Source organism: Myripristis murdjan, chromosome 24, assembly GCF_902150065.1.
Source record: "Myripristis murdjan chromosome 24, fMyrMur1.1, whole genome shotgun sequence".
Lineage (NCBI taxonomy): Eukaryota > Metazoa > Chordata > Actinopteri > Holocentriformes > Holocentridae > Myripristis > Myripristis murdjan.
The window spans coordinates 28675327-28693384 of record NC_044003.1 but is presented as its reverse complement, the minus strand read 5'-3'; the positions used below and the strand labels follow the sequence as shown (position 1 = coordinate 28693384).

The 18058-nt window shown below is 44.3% G+C and overlaps 1 protein-coding gene across 1 annotated transcript in view; it reads left to right on the top strand.

Moving 5' to 3' along the window:
- Window positions 1–545: 545 nt before the first annotated feature.
- Window positions 546–18058, top strand: part of LOC115356272 (solute carrier family 22 member 2-like) — a 39076-nt gene continuing 21563 nt past the window's right edge. Inside the window, exons 1-2 of the mRNA XM_030047371.1 lie at window positions 546–899; window positions 3360–3407. Coding sequence (XP_029903231.1) covers window positions 546–899; window positions 3360–3407 — 402 coding nt within the window. The remainder of the gene's footprint in view (window positions 900–3359; window positions 3408–18058) is intronic.

The following is an 18058-nucleotide window of genomic DNA, read 5'->3' as shown; positions in this document are numbered from 1 at the left end:
AATAAATGAATAAAAGCCTGAACACGGACTCCTGGGGTTTCAAAGTCTTTACAACCCCAGTGAGTTTTGTTTGTAAAATGTCACCTGGGCCTCTGGGACACACACCAGTCACACACTGCACTGAGTGTCATGAGAGAAAGTGCAGAAGTGCCCCCTCCTCCCCAGCGAACGTCCTGCGTCCTCTGACACTCACTGTGTGTGTGTTGTGTACGCCAACACACATTTGTTTTGGCTTCTGTTCAGCGAAGGTTTATTCAAAGATTGCATAATTCTCCTGCCAACCTCCGTCAGGCTTCATTAAAAAGTAACACGTGGCTGTCTCCACTTCACTGAGTCAATATGAAGCCAACTGGCTGCAGCAGAGGTCACTCGCTATTTTAGACTTTAGTTCCTGGCCAAGCTGACAAGTAGAAACACCCCCATGGGCGAGTACCAGAACACACTGCCAGCATTTGATCCTACTCCAGAACTTGAGGAAAAAAATAGAACCTGTGCAACAGCTTGTTTGTTTCGTGTGACTCCACTCGCTTGGTGTGAAGGCAGTGATGACCGCGTTCGATGAGATCCTAAAGGAGGCTGGAGCTTTTGGCTACTGCCAGAAACGCATCTTCGCTCTGTTCTGCCTGGTGTCACTACCGTTTGCCGGCGTGTACGTGGGCATTGTGTTCCAGGGCTTCACCCCGGATCACTGGTGCCGGGACCCCGAGGTGGTGGAGAGGAGGCAGGCCTGCGGCTGGAGCCCGGCAGACAGTCGCAGGCTGACAACGCCCCTCATCAACAGCTCTGGACTGCTGCAGCCCAGCAGCTGTGAGCAGTACGAGGTGGACTGGAACACCACTGGACTCAGCTGTGACTCCCAGGAGCTGGACCTCAGCGGAGCTCCAGTCACCACATGCAAGGTGAGCCTCCTGTGAGACCACCTGGTTAAAGGGATAGTTCACCCTTTTTGAAAAATGTGATATTATTTCTCTTCCTCTTAGCTGTTGTGTAGGACAGTAGTGGTGCTATCCTCCTCTCATTGTTACTGAGTGATGGATCCTGGCTGTCCTACAGAACAGCTGGGGGGAAATAATGACATTTTTTAGTTCTTACTGAGTGAAGTGAATAATGGAGTATTACTTGGTTCTCTGTAAGATTTTACAGAGAGCTTTCAGGAAGTGTGACATGTGATGGTGACCACACTGGAGGTCCACAACTCTTGGGGGGGAAGAAACCCAAACAGGGATACATTCAACAAAAGTACATAGACAGTTCATTTTTGTGCTTTTTTGACTGGGAGTGAAAAATAGTCCCCGAGTACACATTTGCTTTCCACAGCCAGTTATCAGTTCTGTGGTTTAAGAATGGTGATGACTTTGTTAGCCACATAAGCAGAACATTATCAGGTGGCTGTTTCAACCAAAATGTCTAATTTGAAAATGGATTATATGTTGTGAAATCTTTGGTATCCCCATAGGAATTGCAAAAATGGTTTGTTTTAATGTAAAATGGGTGGCCAAGCATTCAAAATCACTGGTATGGTCCTTTAAAATCCCCTCACCTGCTCTCCTGTGTTTCTTGGCAGGACCTTTTTTGGTCTCTGTAGGCAATTCCCTCTCCACTCCAGCTTGTATTTCATGTGGAGCGCTCCAAGGTTATCTCATCTGGCTCCTTTTACTCCCTTTATACACTCCTGATCAAAATTTTAAGACCAGTTTAAAAATTGCAAGAATTTACATTTTACACTGTTGGATCTTAAGAAGGTTCTAAGTAGAGCTTCAAAATGCAAGAAGAAATGGGAGTGAGACAAAAAAATTTTGAGTAAGCAATTTATTGCAAACAACCATGTTTCCAAACATTTCCAAACCAACCAAGACCATATCTCAAAAAAAAAACAAACAAAAAAAAAAAAAACCCTAAAATAGAAATAAAAGGACTCAATAATGAGTAGCTGCGCCATTCTTGGTAATCACCTCAAAAATTCGTTTCGGCATGCTTGATGCTAGTGTTTCCAGGAGGCTAGTGGGAATGTTGCTCCAAGCAGTGAAGATGGCTTCACGGAGAGCATCCACCGTCTGGAACTGGTGTCCATTTCTGTAAACTTCCCTTGCCATCCAACCCCAGATGTTCTCAGTTGGATTTAGATCAGGGGAACACGCAGGATGGTTCAAAAGAGTGATGTTATTTCTCTGGAAGAAGTCCTTTGTCAGGCGGGCATTGTGAACTGCAGCGTTGTCCTGTTGAAAAACCCAGTCATTACCACACAGACGATGGCCTTCAGTCATGAGGGATGCCCCCTGCAACATCTCCACATAGCCAGCTGCCGTTTGACGCCTCTGCACAACCTGAAGCATCCATTGTTCCATTGAAGGAAAAAGCCCCCCAGATCATGATGGCGCCCCCTCCACTGTGCCGTGTAGAAAACATCTCATGTGGGATCTCCTCGTCATGCCAGTAACGTGGGAAGCCATCAGGACTGTCAAGATTAAATTCTTTCTCATCAGAGAATAAAACTTTCTTCCACCTTTCAATGTCCCATGTTTGGTGCTCTCGTGCAAACTCCAAACGGGCAATTTTGTGCCGTTGAAGGAGACGAGGCCTATGAAGACATTTTTTGTTCTTAAAACCCTTCTCTCACAGATGCCATCTGATGTTTATGGGACTGCAGTTGGCAGCAGTGACAAGCTTAATCTGGGCCAAGGATCGTCCCGTGTCTTGACGGACAGCCAATTGGATCATCTGGCTCAGGGCTGGTGAAATTTTTTTGGGTCTACCACTTGACTTTTTTGTTCCATAACCCTCAGGATCTTTTAAGAAGTTTAAAATGACTGTCTTACTGCATCCAACCTCAGCAGCAATGGCACACTGCAAGAGGCCTTGCTTATGCAGCTCAACAATCTGACCATGTCCATGTTACTAAATTTTTTTTGTCTCACTACCATTTCTTCTTTTTGCATTTTGAAGCTCTACTTAGAACCTTCGTAAGATCCAACAGTGCAAAATATAAATTCTTGCAATTTCTCAACTGGTCTTAAAATTTTGATCAGGAGTGTATGTGTTTCCTTTCAGTAAAATAATTCAGAATTTCAACATTTCTTCTCGTGACATTCTTCATTGCGATGGTAACATTTTGGTGCAGACTTAGTTTCTTTTTTAAAGCGCTATATAAATGAACATCAAATTGATCTCACTCAATAATTCAATAGTCAATTCAATCATTCAATAATCACTGTAATGTTATGTGATCACGGATAGTCATTTGTGGCAAATATTTTCAGATTAATGTTAATAGTAGTTGCTTGGCTAAATTACCCTGCATTTTCCTCCCAGTGCTCTACTACCATTTTCAATAAATGTAGTGTTTTGCTCTTGTCGTTTAGGATGGCTGGGAATACGACTATGAGGGCAGACAATCCTTTGTCACAGAGGTGAGGAGTGACCTCCACTGACTTACGTGTTACACCAATAGGCAAAACAAGCCCATTTCTGCGCTTTGTAGAGAAAATACTTTGTGTACCCTTTACTGATTTTATTAGAGATATGTGCTATTAGAATAAAACAAGACTGATTTCAATCACCACAGGATTGAAATACCACCTCCCCTATGCACACAGAGCCAGGCTGATGCCAGCATTGTGAGGCAGTGACTCTTCTGTAAGAAGGCTAAAACACACACACATACACTCACCTGAAGGATAATTAGGAACACCTGTTAAATTTCTCAGTAATGCAATTATCTAATCAACCAGTCACATGGCACCTGCTTCAGTGTATTTAGGGGTGTGGTCCTGGTCAGGACAACCCCCTGAACTCCAAACTGAATGTCAGATTGGGGAACAAAGGTGATCTAAGCAACTTTGAGCGTGGCATGGTTGATGGTGCCACACGGGCTGGTCTGAGTATTTCACAATCTGCTCAGTTACTGGGATTTTCAAGCACAACCATTTCTAGGGTTTACAAAGAATGGTCTGAAAAAGGAAAAACATCCAGTATGCGGCAGTCCTGTGGGCGAAAATGCCCTGTTGATGCTAGAGGTCAGAGGAGAATGGGCCGACTGATTCAAGCGGATAGAAGATCAACTTTGACTCAAATAACCACTTGTTTCAACCGAGGTATGCAGCAAAGCATTTGTGAAGCCACAACACGCACAACTTTGAGGCATCAGCAGAAGACCCCGCCGGGTACCACTCATTTCCACTAAAAATAGGAAAATGAGGGTACAATTTGCACAAGCTCACCAAAATTGGACAGTTGAATACTGGAAAAATGTTTCCTGGTCTGGTGAGTCTCGATTTCTGTTGAGACATTCAGATGGTAGAGTCAGAATTTGGCGTAAAACAGAATGAGAACATGGATCTGTCATGCCTTTTTACCACTGTGCAGGCCAGTGGTGGTGGTGTAATTGTGTGGGGGATGTTTTCTTGGCACACTTTAGGCCCCTTAGTACCAATTGGGCATCGTTTAAATACCACAGCCTACCTGAGCATTGTTTCTGACCATGTCCATCCCTTTATGACCACCATGTACCCATCCTCTGATGGCTAATTCCAGCAGGATAATGCACCATGTCATAAAGTTCAAATCAGTTAAAATTGGTTTCTTGAACATGACAATGAGTTCACTGTATTAAAATGGCCCCAACAGTCACCAGATCTCAACCCAATAGAACATCTTTGGGATGTGGTGGAACGGGAGCTTTGTGCCGTAGATGTGCATCCCACAAACTATGGAGAGCACTAAGGCTCAAAACTGACTTTTTTTTTTTCTTTTAGTGAGTTTTATCTGGAGATATTGTATTTTGGAAGTGAAATGCAAATGTCATAACTGTCTAGTTATATTTTTAAACTGGGGTAACAAGACATATGTTTGTGTTCTTTACGTCTTTATTAACACAACCCACTTCTGTTATTTATATCAATAAATTCAATATTTATAAGAGAGTTTTCATTTTGAATATTGTAGACTTTTGGAAATGTGTGCTCATTCATTTATATGCTAAATATGCTTTTTGAGAAGGCACAATACCTGGATGTATTAATTGCATTTCTCTTCCCCCCCTTAAACTTAGTAAATAGTTTCTTTTAGAAAAGCAATTACATGATTTTGCCACAAGAGAGTCTGTTTTCCACTTTAGTTCAACTGTTTAGAGTAAACTATATCTGTTATATGTTTTTCTGTCTCACTCCCAACAAGTAAACTTGCACCACAATTTACTGAGAAAGGGTCAAAAGAAATTGGAGAGCAAAATCATCACACAAATTTTTAGGTTCATCTTTGTCTTAAATACACCTCCATTATAGTGAGGAAAGCGCATCCTGACAGCTTAGATAATTACTATCAGATACTGTTTCCCCTCTGTTCAATATTAAACAAGGCTCACACATCTTTCTAATACTGTACATACTGCTGACTTATTTCCCCACAACAGGTAAGTCCTGTGATTTTCAGCTTGATATCATTAAAATTGACAATTACAGCAGGGGAAACGCATCCTGACAGCTTGGAGTATTACTGTCAGATACTGTTTCCCCTCTGTTCAATATTTATTATTAAATTCAAGTTCAATATTAAACTTTCAAATTCATACTGCTGACTTGTTTCTCCACAACAGGTAAGTCCTGTGATTTTCTGCTTGATATCATTAAAATTGACCATTATATACAGCCTGCAGACAGGGGTGTGAACTAACTTTTTGGCTCACTGGCCAAGGGGACCAGTAGATGAAAAAATCTACCGGCCAAGCAATTTTTTTACCGGCCAAAATAACAAATAGCCTTTTGTTGTCCCATATGCATCTGTTTTAGTACTTTTAATTGAGATAACAGTATTACATTGAAATACATGTTTAGAGAAGACGCCAAAGTAAGATTTAAAATACATTTTAATATTTTGTTGTTGTGAACAATTATTTTTATTTACATTAACTCTGTAAATATTACTAACTATAAATATTAATAGAACAAAATAACCATAATAAATAAGTGCTGATGGCTTCTGTTGACACGGGCCTAGGACATCTGTGGGTTTGAAAGGAACTGGGGCTCTTGGTACATCAGGGCCTTCAGGACAGTCCACTGGTCCAGCACCTTGTCAGCATGGATCCCAGAGGTCTCCAGGACAGGCCTGAAGTGGTTCACCAGGGTCTCCACTTCAGTGTCCCCAAAATCTAGAAGAGTTGTATACATAAGCCTACATTACAACAAGCACCATGCATGTTTTATTTCTCAAACTATAAATAAAATATTATCCTCATGACCCTAAACTTAAGTGCTGTGCTATAGAACTTAATTTAAAAGCACCTGCTGCTGCATCTCCTGACTCTGGCCATTTGGCAAAGCTGACGAGCTTGGTGGCAGACAGCACACACACACTGACATCCTGGAACCTGTTCGTCAAACTCTGAACTAGCCTGTCCAGTAGTTTGTCCCGTGAGGTGACGAGGGTCTGGCTGTCACTTTCTCCTCTGCTGCTTGTCAGTGCACTTCAATCATAGCTGTTGGTCATTGTAGCCTGCATCATGGGCCCTTGTCTGGTGAACAAGGCTCATTTTTACTATCCTATCAGAATAAACCTTACAACACATTCACACATTCTAGCCCTCTCTTGTTGGCACCATTCTTATATAACATTCAGACAATACACTCATAACATTCTTAATAACAGTCAGAGTCAAGTATTTCCTATTGCTTCTTAAATAACCCATACCTGGTTTTGTACTTCTTGAGCACTGCCTGCGCTCAAGCAGCTGTGAGCCTCGGCGATGGTGATGGTGGACCTCTGGAGAGAGGCGGACAGGCTGCTCAGGTGTGTCAGGGTGTCATGCAGGAATCCACAGAAGTGGATGAAGACTGCCTCCCTGGCAGTGGCGAAGAACTTCCTCGCCTTGGCCTGTTGGTTTCCCCTGACATTTTCAGCATCACAAGACTGAATCTGAAATACATCAAGAACAAATACATACAACAAATTAGCTTTTCAAAAACACTTACCGGTATTAGATAAGACCCTGACAGACACTGTCACAGTCACACATTTCTTGTGGTGTAGTAATATAGCCACATTACCTGTTCCAGATGTTGGACAATACCACGAAAGCCCCGCAGGAAGTGGTCCAGGGCACACAGAACGTGTCCTACCCATCGGGTCCCTTGTTGGCACCAGTGGTTTCTGCCCGAGAGCCTGGAAGCTGGTCACCAGGTTAGCTCTGTTCAGTGGACTGGTGTGACAGAATGTGAAGAGGCCACTGAGGAACTCCTCCACCCGCTGGAACAGGGCATGGGACTTGCTTCCCACCATCACTGCAGCACCATCTGTTGCGAGGGCGACCAACTTACTCTCCCAATCTTTACAAACACCCTCCATGATGGATCTGATGGTCCTGGTTATCGCTTCTGCATCCGCCTTCTTCACCGACTTAATGCCCACAAACCTTGTGAAGATCTTCTCACTCCACCGCACATACACCAACTCCTCCTCTTTCACCGCACTGTCTGTGGACCCATCAGACATGATGGACAGATATTTCGTGTTCTACAGCATCTCGCTGATGTCCTGCCTCTCCACCTTGGCTATATAGTGTCACTCCTTTGCCTGAATGCGGTTTCTGTAGGTGGCACCCAAGGCAATCCCTTTCTGTTCATCAAAGCTGCAAAACAACATTGCAAAACACATAGTAGTAGGCTACCTTGACTTGGATCAAAGCGTCTACTAAAATAACGTTAACTGTAAAGTTGATCTGTAATGTAAATACTGGGGATTGTGGGGAGTAAACAAACGGTGAATAAATAGGTACTAATGTTAAAACTACCACTTACTCGCACATCCACTCGAAGTCAGTGAATGGTCTCCCCTTCTTGCCAAGGGCATGAGCGTTCCTGAACAAGACCTTCATTTTGGTTCTGGTCTCCTCAGACAAAGCAGTCAACGCAGTCACTGCAGCTTATGTGAAGAGAAGCTCGGATTGAGCCCTTGACACATCTCTGCAAGTAGCGTGAAGTTTGCTGTCTTCGTGGTCCCGGATGGACTCAAGTTTCATCGTTTCGTTTCCGACTACGAATGAACTGGTGCGCTGCTTTTCCTTTGCATACTGCCGACATACCAAGCAAAACATGAGACCCACAGCCTCCTCGTACTGGAGCCATTCCCTTTGAATCTTCCACTTCTCACTAAAATTCCTCACTTTCACTTTTTTGGCCGGTGTGGTCGATGTGTCACCTTCCTTTTCGCCTTCCTTTTGACTTATCTCTGCGTTTGTTCTTTTAGACGGATCAGTCACACCAACTATGTGTTGCCACATCGTTCCAACTCCCAGTGTGTTGCATGTCGTCCTTCTGAGCTGGCTAGGCTAACCCTGGGCTAACCTCACAACATGTGACGTGATGTCGGGGGAGCTATTTAAGTGTGACACACAACAAACAGATCACTAGCACTAGCTGACGGGCTACGGGAAGCTACTGAAGTGCGACACACAAACATCACCGGTCAAGCCGTAACGTTTGCTACCGTATGAATTTAAAGCCACCTCTTGCATAATTTATTGCATGACTTGGTGCAAATATTTACCCGCCCCGTGGCAGGTAGACCTCCAAAATTAACTCGCCAAGGGAGTATTTTGGGCGCATTTGGCTAGTGGCGACCGCTAGTTTACAGCACTGCCCGCAGAGCTTAAAGTATTATTGTCAGATACTGTTGGGGGACTATTCAATTTCACCCATCAAAGAAAATGTAAATGAGGACTGCAATTTATTACATCAAAGTATACGTAAGCTAAATAGGTCACGAACACCATGTGTTCATCACGACCTTGTCACTCAGGTCAGCACACCAAATGATTGGTTATTTTGGGGGGTGTATTTGTACACGCATTTATTATTTAGACATGACATAACGCATTATGTAATAACACCGCATTATGTAACAACACCACATCATGTAATAACTCAAAATATAAAAGGCCCTACACATTTTCTATTTTCTGTCTATGACAAAGAAGAGGCCAACAAAATAGTGCCTTGCAAGTACCTATGGAGCCCACTGTGGCATTGTGAAAACAAGAGACACAGTGTGTAAAAGGTTTTACTGGCCTGGCATGACAGCTGATAAGTGGGTGAGTATATTTTTTTGATTCATCTGAAGACAAAAATGATTCGGCAAATAATTCAATGGGACACTTCTTCACTACTGTACCCAAAGTAGATAGGCTACTGGAGCACACGATTCAATTTATTCAGGTGCAAACGACTAAAGTTTCGACGCACACTGTCTTCATCAAAGACAAACAGCAATGGCATCAACTGAAACAGTTAAATACTTTTTCCATACAGAGAACAGTCTCTCATTGGTTAATAAGGATGGGAGGTAATCAATCAATAAGCCAGCACTCATTCAACTGTTGTCATAATATGCAAATTTTAATCCTCATCATATTCCCCACCATAGGTTTTTGTTGTTGATTTCTCCTCAGACTAGAGAGAATTCAGTGGAGAAACAGAGGCGTGGTGTAGACGAGGGCTTTGTCAAGGAGGCGGGCTCTTTCAATGCAAACAGCTCTCTGATATGCTATTGAGATGTCCTTCTCAACATATCCTCTGTCCATGAAGCACTCTTTCATTTCCACTGCATTATGTTCAAACTTCTCATCTGTGCTGCAATTTCTTTTGAGTCTCGGAAACAGACCTATTGGAATGTTATTGATCAGTTGTTTTGGATGATGACTGTCAGAATTTTGTATTTTGGATGATGACAGCATTGTAATAATCATAATAATAGTGCAGCATAATAATATGAGTAGTCGTGATATCAGTAGTTAAACAGTAATATTGGCTAATAAAAATTCATTTCAAATAATTTATGTCTTATGTTGTTATAATATAATTATACTGTATATGATCAGGTCATACATATGGTGGTGAATATGTATCTGTTGTCCAGAGATCAGTCATGCCACATAAAACTTAATTACAACCATATCCATATTCCCTCCTCCTAACAATACTGAAGTTCACTGTTAATATATTGTCTTCCATGTTGGAGAATGTACTGAATGAGAGTTCATCCCCATACAAGTGAGTGACAATATTTTACTTATATTATATTTTGTGATGGCGAATGCTTAATTGTAATTCAAAATTAATATTTTATTTGTTATTGTGCTCTCCATTTTTAGGGTGAGCCAGCCGTTTGAACTTGTGGGGATGGACATCATTGTCAAAGTGGCCCAGATGAAGGAAAGCAAAATGTACATACGTGTTATGGTGGATTACTTCACCAAGTCGTCTGAGGCATTTGCACTACCCTCCAAAACAGCTGCAAATGTGGCAGACTGTGTTGTTAAGTTCTTTTAGCGGCCCCAAAAAAGGATCCTCACAGACCAGGAATGAGAGTTTGTAAATGAGGTTTGTTGAACGGTACAACACGTCATTACATAAATGTAAATGTATTTTTGGACAGTGTTTAAATGTACTGTATGTGAGATGATCGAACATATCTAACATTTATTTGCATATGCAGTAATATTTTTGGAAATTAATCATTAAAGGTTATTTGATGAAAGAAATGATAATGTGCTTTTTATTGTTTACCAACAGCTGAACAAGGAAGTCTGCACAAGTTGTGCCCCATATCATCCACAGACAAATGGGCTTGTGGAAAAGTAGGACAATACAGAGGTAACACTCCTGTAATTATATTACTTTTACTGTGTATATCTTTTTTGATACATGTAATGTTTAATATATTTATGATATTGTGAACAGAAAAAGAATTTGAAACAAGGTGGCCTACCTATTTTTATGATAATACTTTTAATCTAATTCCCACATACAGTCTTATGACTGTAACAGCCAAGTAATACCAGTGAAAAAAAGAAAATGAAAGTTCTGTTTTACAGATTGACACAAGCGTAGAGAATGACGTTAACCAGGAGGTGGTGTCGGAGGCCATTAAAGGGCAGGACTCAATTTTCAGTCTTGTGTGTGAAAACATAGCCACAGCTAAAAAAAAAAAAAAAAAACAAAATGCCAAAATCAGCAAAACAGGCATGTTTTCAGGTGGGAGACAAGGTGCTATGTAAAAATATTCCAAGTCAGCAAAGAAAGGGTGGGAAGCTGGAGAAAAACTGGACTGCCAGAAATCTTCGAAGAGGGAGAAAATATAGCTGGACTGACATTACCACAGAGGAGATCAAAAAATACCTGGGTTTACTGTTATACATGGCAGTGTTGGACCTGCCAAAAGTCACTGACTTTTGGAGGACCAAGACCATCTTCCATGTGCCCTTCCCCTACACCATAATGTCCAGGGACAGGTTGTCAATTTCTGCTAGCCTGCACATGAGCGATCCAGACGAGGATGTGCTGAATGACCAGAAGGGCTCCACCCGGTCAGACCTCTTCTGGATATGATCAGGAACCACTGCATGACCGCATACCATCCAAAGCACCACATCTCAGTGGATGAGAGGATGGTTACCACAAAGGCCAGAATTACAATGAAGCAATACATGAAGGCCAAGCCCACCAAGTGGGGTCTGAAGTTTTGTGTGCTGGCTGATGCCAATGGCTACACGGTGGACTTCAAACTCTATACAGGGAAGCCAAAACACACATCAGGGAAGGGGCTGTCATTTGATGTGGTGGCCTCCCTTGTAAATAAGGACTACCTGGGGTCTGGGTATATTGTTTACTGTGACAATTTCTACACAAGCCCCCTCCTCTTTCAACATCTGCGCCAGCAGGGATTTGGGGCCTGTGGGACCAACAGGCAGGGGAGAGTTGGTGTTCCATCCACCACTGACAATGCTCTGAATAAAACATCACCAAGAGGTTCCATTCGCTGGATTAGGGATGGTGACCTTTTGTATGTGAAGTGGATGGACACCAGGGAGGTCTCCATCTGTGGTGAGATAGTGCTCCGCTGGCAGAAGGCAGACGATGGGCAACGCGATGTGTGCCAGCCAGTAGCAGGGAAACAAAACACACCAGGAGTTCCAGGAGGAGCTTGCTGCGTACCTGCTTGGCGTCCCACTGGAGGGCAAGCCACAGAAGCCCCTTCCCCCTTCTGACCACCTCCCCGTTCCAACCAGCGGAGGGCAGGAGAAGACACAGAGAGCCAGCATGGGGCGCAAGCAGTGCCCTCTGTGCAAGAGGAGCACACCCTGGCAGTGTCTGGTCTGCAGTGTTGGCCTCTGTTTACAGTTAGAGAGAAACTGTTTCCAGAAGTATCACACTGCACAAAAAACGCCTGGACAATGATTGTGATTGCAGGCTGAAAAAGGGACTCCTGAAAGCCCAGGACTGACAAAACTTTTTGTATGTAAGATAGTTCAAAGTTCAAATTGTTTGTTCATGTCATTTCAGAGTTCCTATGTCATTATAAAATTGAAAGTTCTAAGTCTGTTTTTTCTCTTTTTTTCCCCTTTAATCTCTAATTACACAGTCAAAACACATAGTTATTCAAATATTGAATAACGGCCAGGTATTAAAAGTTTAATTTGTATTGGAAAAATGCGCAAAGGCACTCACTTATTGCACAATTCTGACAATTCCACAACCATAAAAAGCAAAATAAATCCAGGCGGACTTAGTTTCATTACAGTAATAAGAAGGTTAATGTAACAAACAGTTTTAGCATGCAAGTTTTTAATGTAGTAATCCCTGCACTGTGCTTATTTCATTTAGGTGTGAAGGATGCCTGGGACAGTCTAAAGGCCAATGTCCTGCTTTCAAAAATTGGGCCATATAAGGTGTTTTACTGGGACACTGGCCGAACAGCACCTGGACTGGAGCTCCAGAGTGAGGTAAAATGTTTTTTTTTTTTTTTTGTTTTTTTTTGTGAAATGTAATTACCAAATTACATTTGAAAAGTAATTACTATTACTACTGTCATGGCTCAGGCAGTGACAACAAAGAAGGGAGACAACACCATGTTAACAGGCCAAATGATATTTCATTAGACCAGATTAAACCAAATTAAGCATTTACCAGATGAGATGTGGATATCAGTAAAGTCAGTGGTGTGTGGTGTGCATGAGTATGTATGTGTGTGAGGGTGTTGCAGAAGTGCAAACATAACAAAAGGGAAGCTCAAACCAACATCACTAAACCAAAGCAAAAACACGGTGTGCCTGCAAAGGTGGCCAGGAGAGAAAAGAGAGAGAGAGAGCTGGCCTACGGCAGGAGCTTAATGCCCCTTTTCCACTAGTACCTACTCAGCTCGACTCGGCTCGGTTTGCGAGCTTTTCCATTAGGCGGTAGTCCCTGCTAGCAAGTCCCATTTTGGGACCTACTCAGCCAGGGTTCCAAGCGAGCTGAGTTGAGCTGAGTCGAGCCAAAAATGTGACGTAAGCACCGTGCAGGCCACTGATTGGACAGCGAGTGACGACACACTAGCGCGACTCCTTCACGTAAACACACCCGGCATTTTTAAAAGGACTGGCAACAGCGACCGTGCTTATTGATCAACACTGAAGTTGGAAGCATCACACAATGGCAAGCAAACCTGTCGCCTGGACAAACGAGGAGGTGGAGACGTTTTTGTGTTTGGTGGCGGACGAGAGAATTCAGAGGGAGCTGGACGGTGCTACCAGAAATGAAAAGGTGTATCAGGAGGTCTCTGAGCAAATGGCTGCTCACGGATACCAGCGGACCATGAAGCAGTGTCGGGAGAAGCTGAAAAAGCTCAAGAGCAACTACCGAACCATAAAGGACCACAACGGCAGAAGTGGGGCCAACAGGAGAAACTGGAAGTGGTTTGGCCAGATGGACGCTATCTACGGGCACCGACCGGCGAGCAACGGGAGGGAGAGTGGCCTCGACTCGGCCACGGCTTTGCTGGAGAGCATGATCGAGGAAGGTGAGTGTTTTGCCCAACAAGCTCATAAACAAATATGGTTTGGGAGGTAACAGTGTAAGCAAACAATGAGTTAGCTAGTTAGCCTGTTATCAAGACAATGAGCTAGTTAGTTAGCTTGTTGTCGAGACAATGAGCTAGCTAGTTAGCCTTTTATCACCGCTGACTCCGTGGTCTGCTTTAGTGACTGCATAGCAACAACCATTTCATGCTTCACGTGTACTTAAGATGTGTTTATTTCTGTTCTAGAACCCATTTCCACATGCGAGGAACATGCCACCTCCATCATAGACCCCCCCAAGCTCTCCTGGCCCCTTCCCAGCGCCAACAGCAGCGTCGACACCGGCACCATCTCGGGCAACGACGCCAACTCCATCGACCTCCAGCACACTGCAGTCACAGCAGCGTGCTATAACTGGTAAGAAACAGTAACAACACGTTTTTTTTATTTATTTATTTATTTATTTTTTGTCGTTATTTCACGTGAGTGGCCATGACTGCACATGAATGGACTGGTGGCTGACAACATCCCATTTCTGTCTTTCGTTTAGGCAAGAGGAAGAGGGGCCACAGACTGGACCTGGCAGAGGTACTGGCAGAGATGCAGGCTGATGAGGAGCGGAGTCGGGCACAGAGACGCAAGGACATGCAGATGCTCCTCGCTGACGCCCGTGAAGCAAGGGAGCAAGCGGCGACCTTGGCAAGGGAGCAAATGGCCCAGACCGCTGCCTTCAACCAAGCTTTCCTGGGTGTTCTGGGCCAGCTGGTCCAGGCTATGAGCAACCGGACAGTCTGATCACCATCCCCCTGTAATTTATTTGTTTATACTTTAACCCCTCTGTACAGTTTTATTTTTTATAACAATAAAGACTTGTGCTACTTATGTGACTGCGTCGTGACTTCCTATTTTGTCTGTCAAGAAACTGGTGGGAATTAAACATGTATTATTAGTTCATAGCTATTATACCAAACCAACACAGATTTACCAATACTTTTCTAGGCATTGTTCGAAAAGTACTGCATCAGAGCATTCCGCACATCTCTGCCCTGCTCCTCCACACCCTGAGCCGCTGCCGCCACAGGCTCGCATTCTGCTGTGTCAGGTGCATCCCACGACGCTTCATACGACTCCCCATGCTCTTCACACAGGTTGTGCAGAGCACAGCACGTAAGCACCATGGACTTCACCAGCTGCGTGTCACAGTCCTTCCTTTTCAGAAGGCACCGCCACCTTCCCTTCAGCCTGCCGAAAGCATTTTCAACCACAACCTGTGCTCGACTGAACTTGTGATTGAACATGTGCTGTTCTGCTGTCAGACGTCCGGTGTCATGGAATGGTTTCAGGAGCCATTTCTGCAGGGGATACGCTGAGTTGCCAAGGATGTAATAGCCAGCAGTCACTGCGCCGATGTTCCTGGTGTGAAGAGGGAAGAGGTTTCCCCGGCTGGCTAACTCTCACAGCGTGGACAGTCTCAGAACCCTGGCGTCATGAAGGCTCCCCGGCAGTCCAGCAAAAACATTCCAAAATTTCCCCTTTCCATCCACAACAGCTTGGAGGATTAGGGAATGCCAGCCTTTGTGGTTAAAGTAGTCTGTGTGGTACTGCTGTGGTACTATGATGGGTATGTGGGAGCCATCAATAGCACCCACACAGTGTGGGAGCCCCCACCTGTTCTCCATATAGGCAGCCATGTCTCTGAACCTCCCTTCGTCAGGTAGCCGAATTTGTTCAGGCACCAGCAATGTTTCTGCCGCAGCACAAAAATCCTGCACACACCTGCACACAGTTGTGACGCTGACTCCGAAGAGATGGCTAATGCTCCTGTACTCAGAGCCGGTGGAAAGCTTTCACAGTGCAATGGCAACTCTCTTCTTTAGCACGCTTTCCCGGAAAGTGGGGTCTTCTCTCTCCATAGCTGGACGCAATTTGTTGCACAGGAAGCCCAACGTTTCTTCAGACATCCTGAAGTTCTCCACCCACTGTGCGTTCATGAAGCCGGGAACAATGGAATCCCACCACTGGGAGGCTCGGCTGAACACTCAGACCGACGGTTTGCGGCGATAATTTTGCGTCAAGAGAGCAATCTGCAACACAACATACATACATATGTTATTACCTAATATCGCTATCTTTCAGCTATTACAGCGTTGTACACGGGACTGATATACGATGACTGTAGCGAACTAGCATTAGCTTACCCTCATACGTCGTCTAGCTCGTCTCCTCCGGTCTTCCTCGTCATACCGCTGTTTGGCTTCCAAAACTTTCCTGTGTTTCTCCTGCGCATTTCGCCACGCTGCCTGCAGCCTTCTCTGGTTCGCCTCTCTTCTTTGGACGCCGACAAACAACCACAGAGAGAGCAGCAGGTACACCATCGCCTCCATGTCCTCCATTGTTGCGCTGTGTATGTGTCGCACACAAATGACGCCAAGGGACCTCCGGGCCGCCTTATGACGACTCCACAGGACTCCGCCCACAAAGACGTGATACTCAATTCTAGTGGAAAACCAACCAAACCGTGTCGAGGCGAGTAGAGTCGAGCTGAGTCGAGCCGAGTCGAGCTGAGTAGGTACTAGTGGAAAAGGGGCATAAGTAACCTCAGCACACTCGGCCCAGGTGAGCAGAGTTACTAATCAGTGAGCTGCAGGGAGAGAACAGGTTAGACACTCCTCTCCAAGGGAAGCCAGAAACCCCATGATGACCTAGAGGGGCTTTACACCCCCACCCTTAAGACGGAGACCCCAAATGGGTTGACAAGCAAAACCAACCACCAGCAACAGGCACACAAGTGAATTACAAAAACAAAACAGCAAAGCTGCAACTAAACAGCAACTAGACAGCAATAACCTGGTCATCACACCATCATAACCTTATGCAACACACCTTGCTCAAACAAAGATAACAGAACTGCTTCTTTAACCTCATCCTTACGACTCTTCTCTACCATAATGATCAGCTATCTCCACTAACTTGGCCTTTTTACAATTATTCACAAATGCCAAAGTAGGTGTCTCAAAAAACTCTGAAATGGAAGCCATTATCACAAAAACCAGTACAGAAGATAATATGTTAACTGCTTGCCTCAGTTGGGCAACCAGCAGCCCTCTGACAGAGAACCTCCCCCTAACTGCCTACCCGAAAACTAGCTACAGCTCAACCCTAGACTTCGTGTGGTACTTGCAGTGGGTATTTACGCACGGCATCGACCACAATAATCACCATTATATGCAGTCAATGACTAAAGCCCGACAGCCCTGGCAGAGCAACCATTACATGTTGACCCTCCAGCAGCAGCGGATGTGCCCCCGAGACAACTGCTCTTACCACTTTCCCACCACACTAACACACAAAAAAACAAACAGACACTATCCCTAGAGGAAGGTGCCCTGCCGCCTGACTGAGAGATCTCAGCCCAGTGCAACAAAACAGTAACAATTAACTTCTGAATGGCAAGCAAACCAGCAGCAACTTACCAACCTAGACATAGCAACCAAACACATGGCGTATCTCCCAACAAGGAAAAACCACAGTCCGACGCCCAAGAGAAATCAGGCCTGGCACCAAAGCACAACCAATCCCAACAAACAGTTGGACCAACCAATTAAAACAACCAAAGCACATTAGCTATGGTCAGCTACCTAAGGCACAAAACAACTCAGCATTAACATAACTGAAATGGACGAGCCCCCACTTGTCATGACCTGGCTCAGGCAGTCACAACAAAGGGAGACAACACCATGTTAACAGGCCAAATGATATTTTATTAAACCAGATTAAACCAAATTAGACCAAATTAAGCATTTACCAGATGAGATGTGGACATCAGTAAAGTCAGTGGTGTGTGGTGTGCATGAGTATGTATGTGTGTGAGGGTGTTGCAAAAGTGCAAACATAACAAAAGGAAAGCTCAAACCAACATCACCAAACCAAACAAAAAACACTGTGTGCCTGCAAAGGTGGCCAGGAGAGAAAAGAGAGAGAGAGCTGGCCTACGGCAGGAGCTTAAGTAACCTCAGCACACTCGGCCCAGGTGAGCAGAGTTACTAATCAGTGAGCTGCAGGGAGAGAACAGGTTAGACCAGGGGTGGGCAATCATGTGCCATGGAGGGCCGAGAGGCTGCAGGTTTTCTTTCCAACCAAAAACTACACCAGGTGATTTCACTGATTACCTCACCTTCAAGCAGAGAGCAGGTACTAATCAGTGAAATCAGCTGGTGGAGTTTTTGGTTGGAA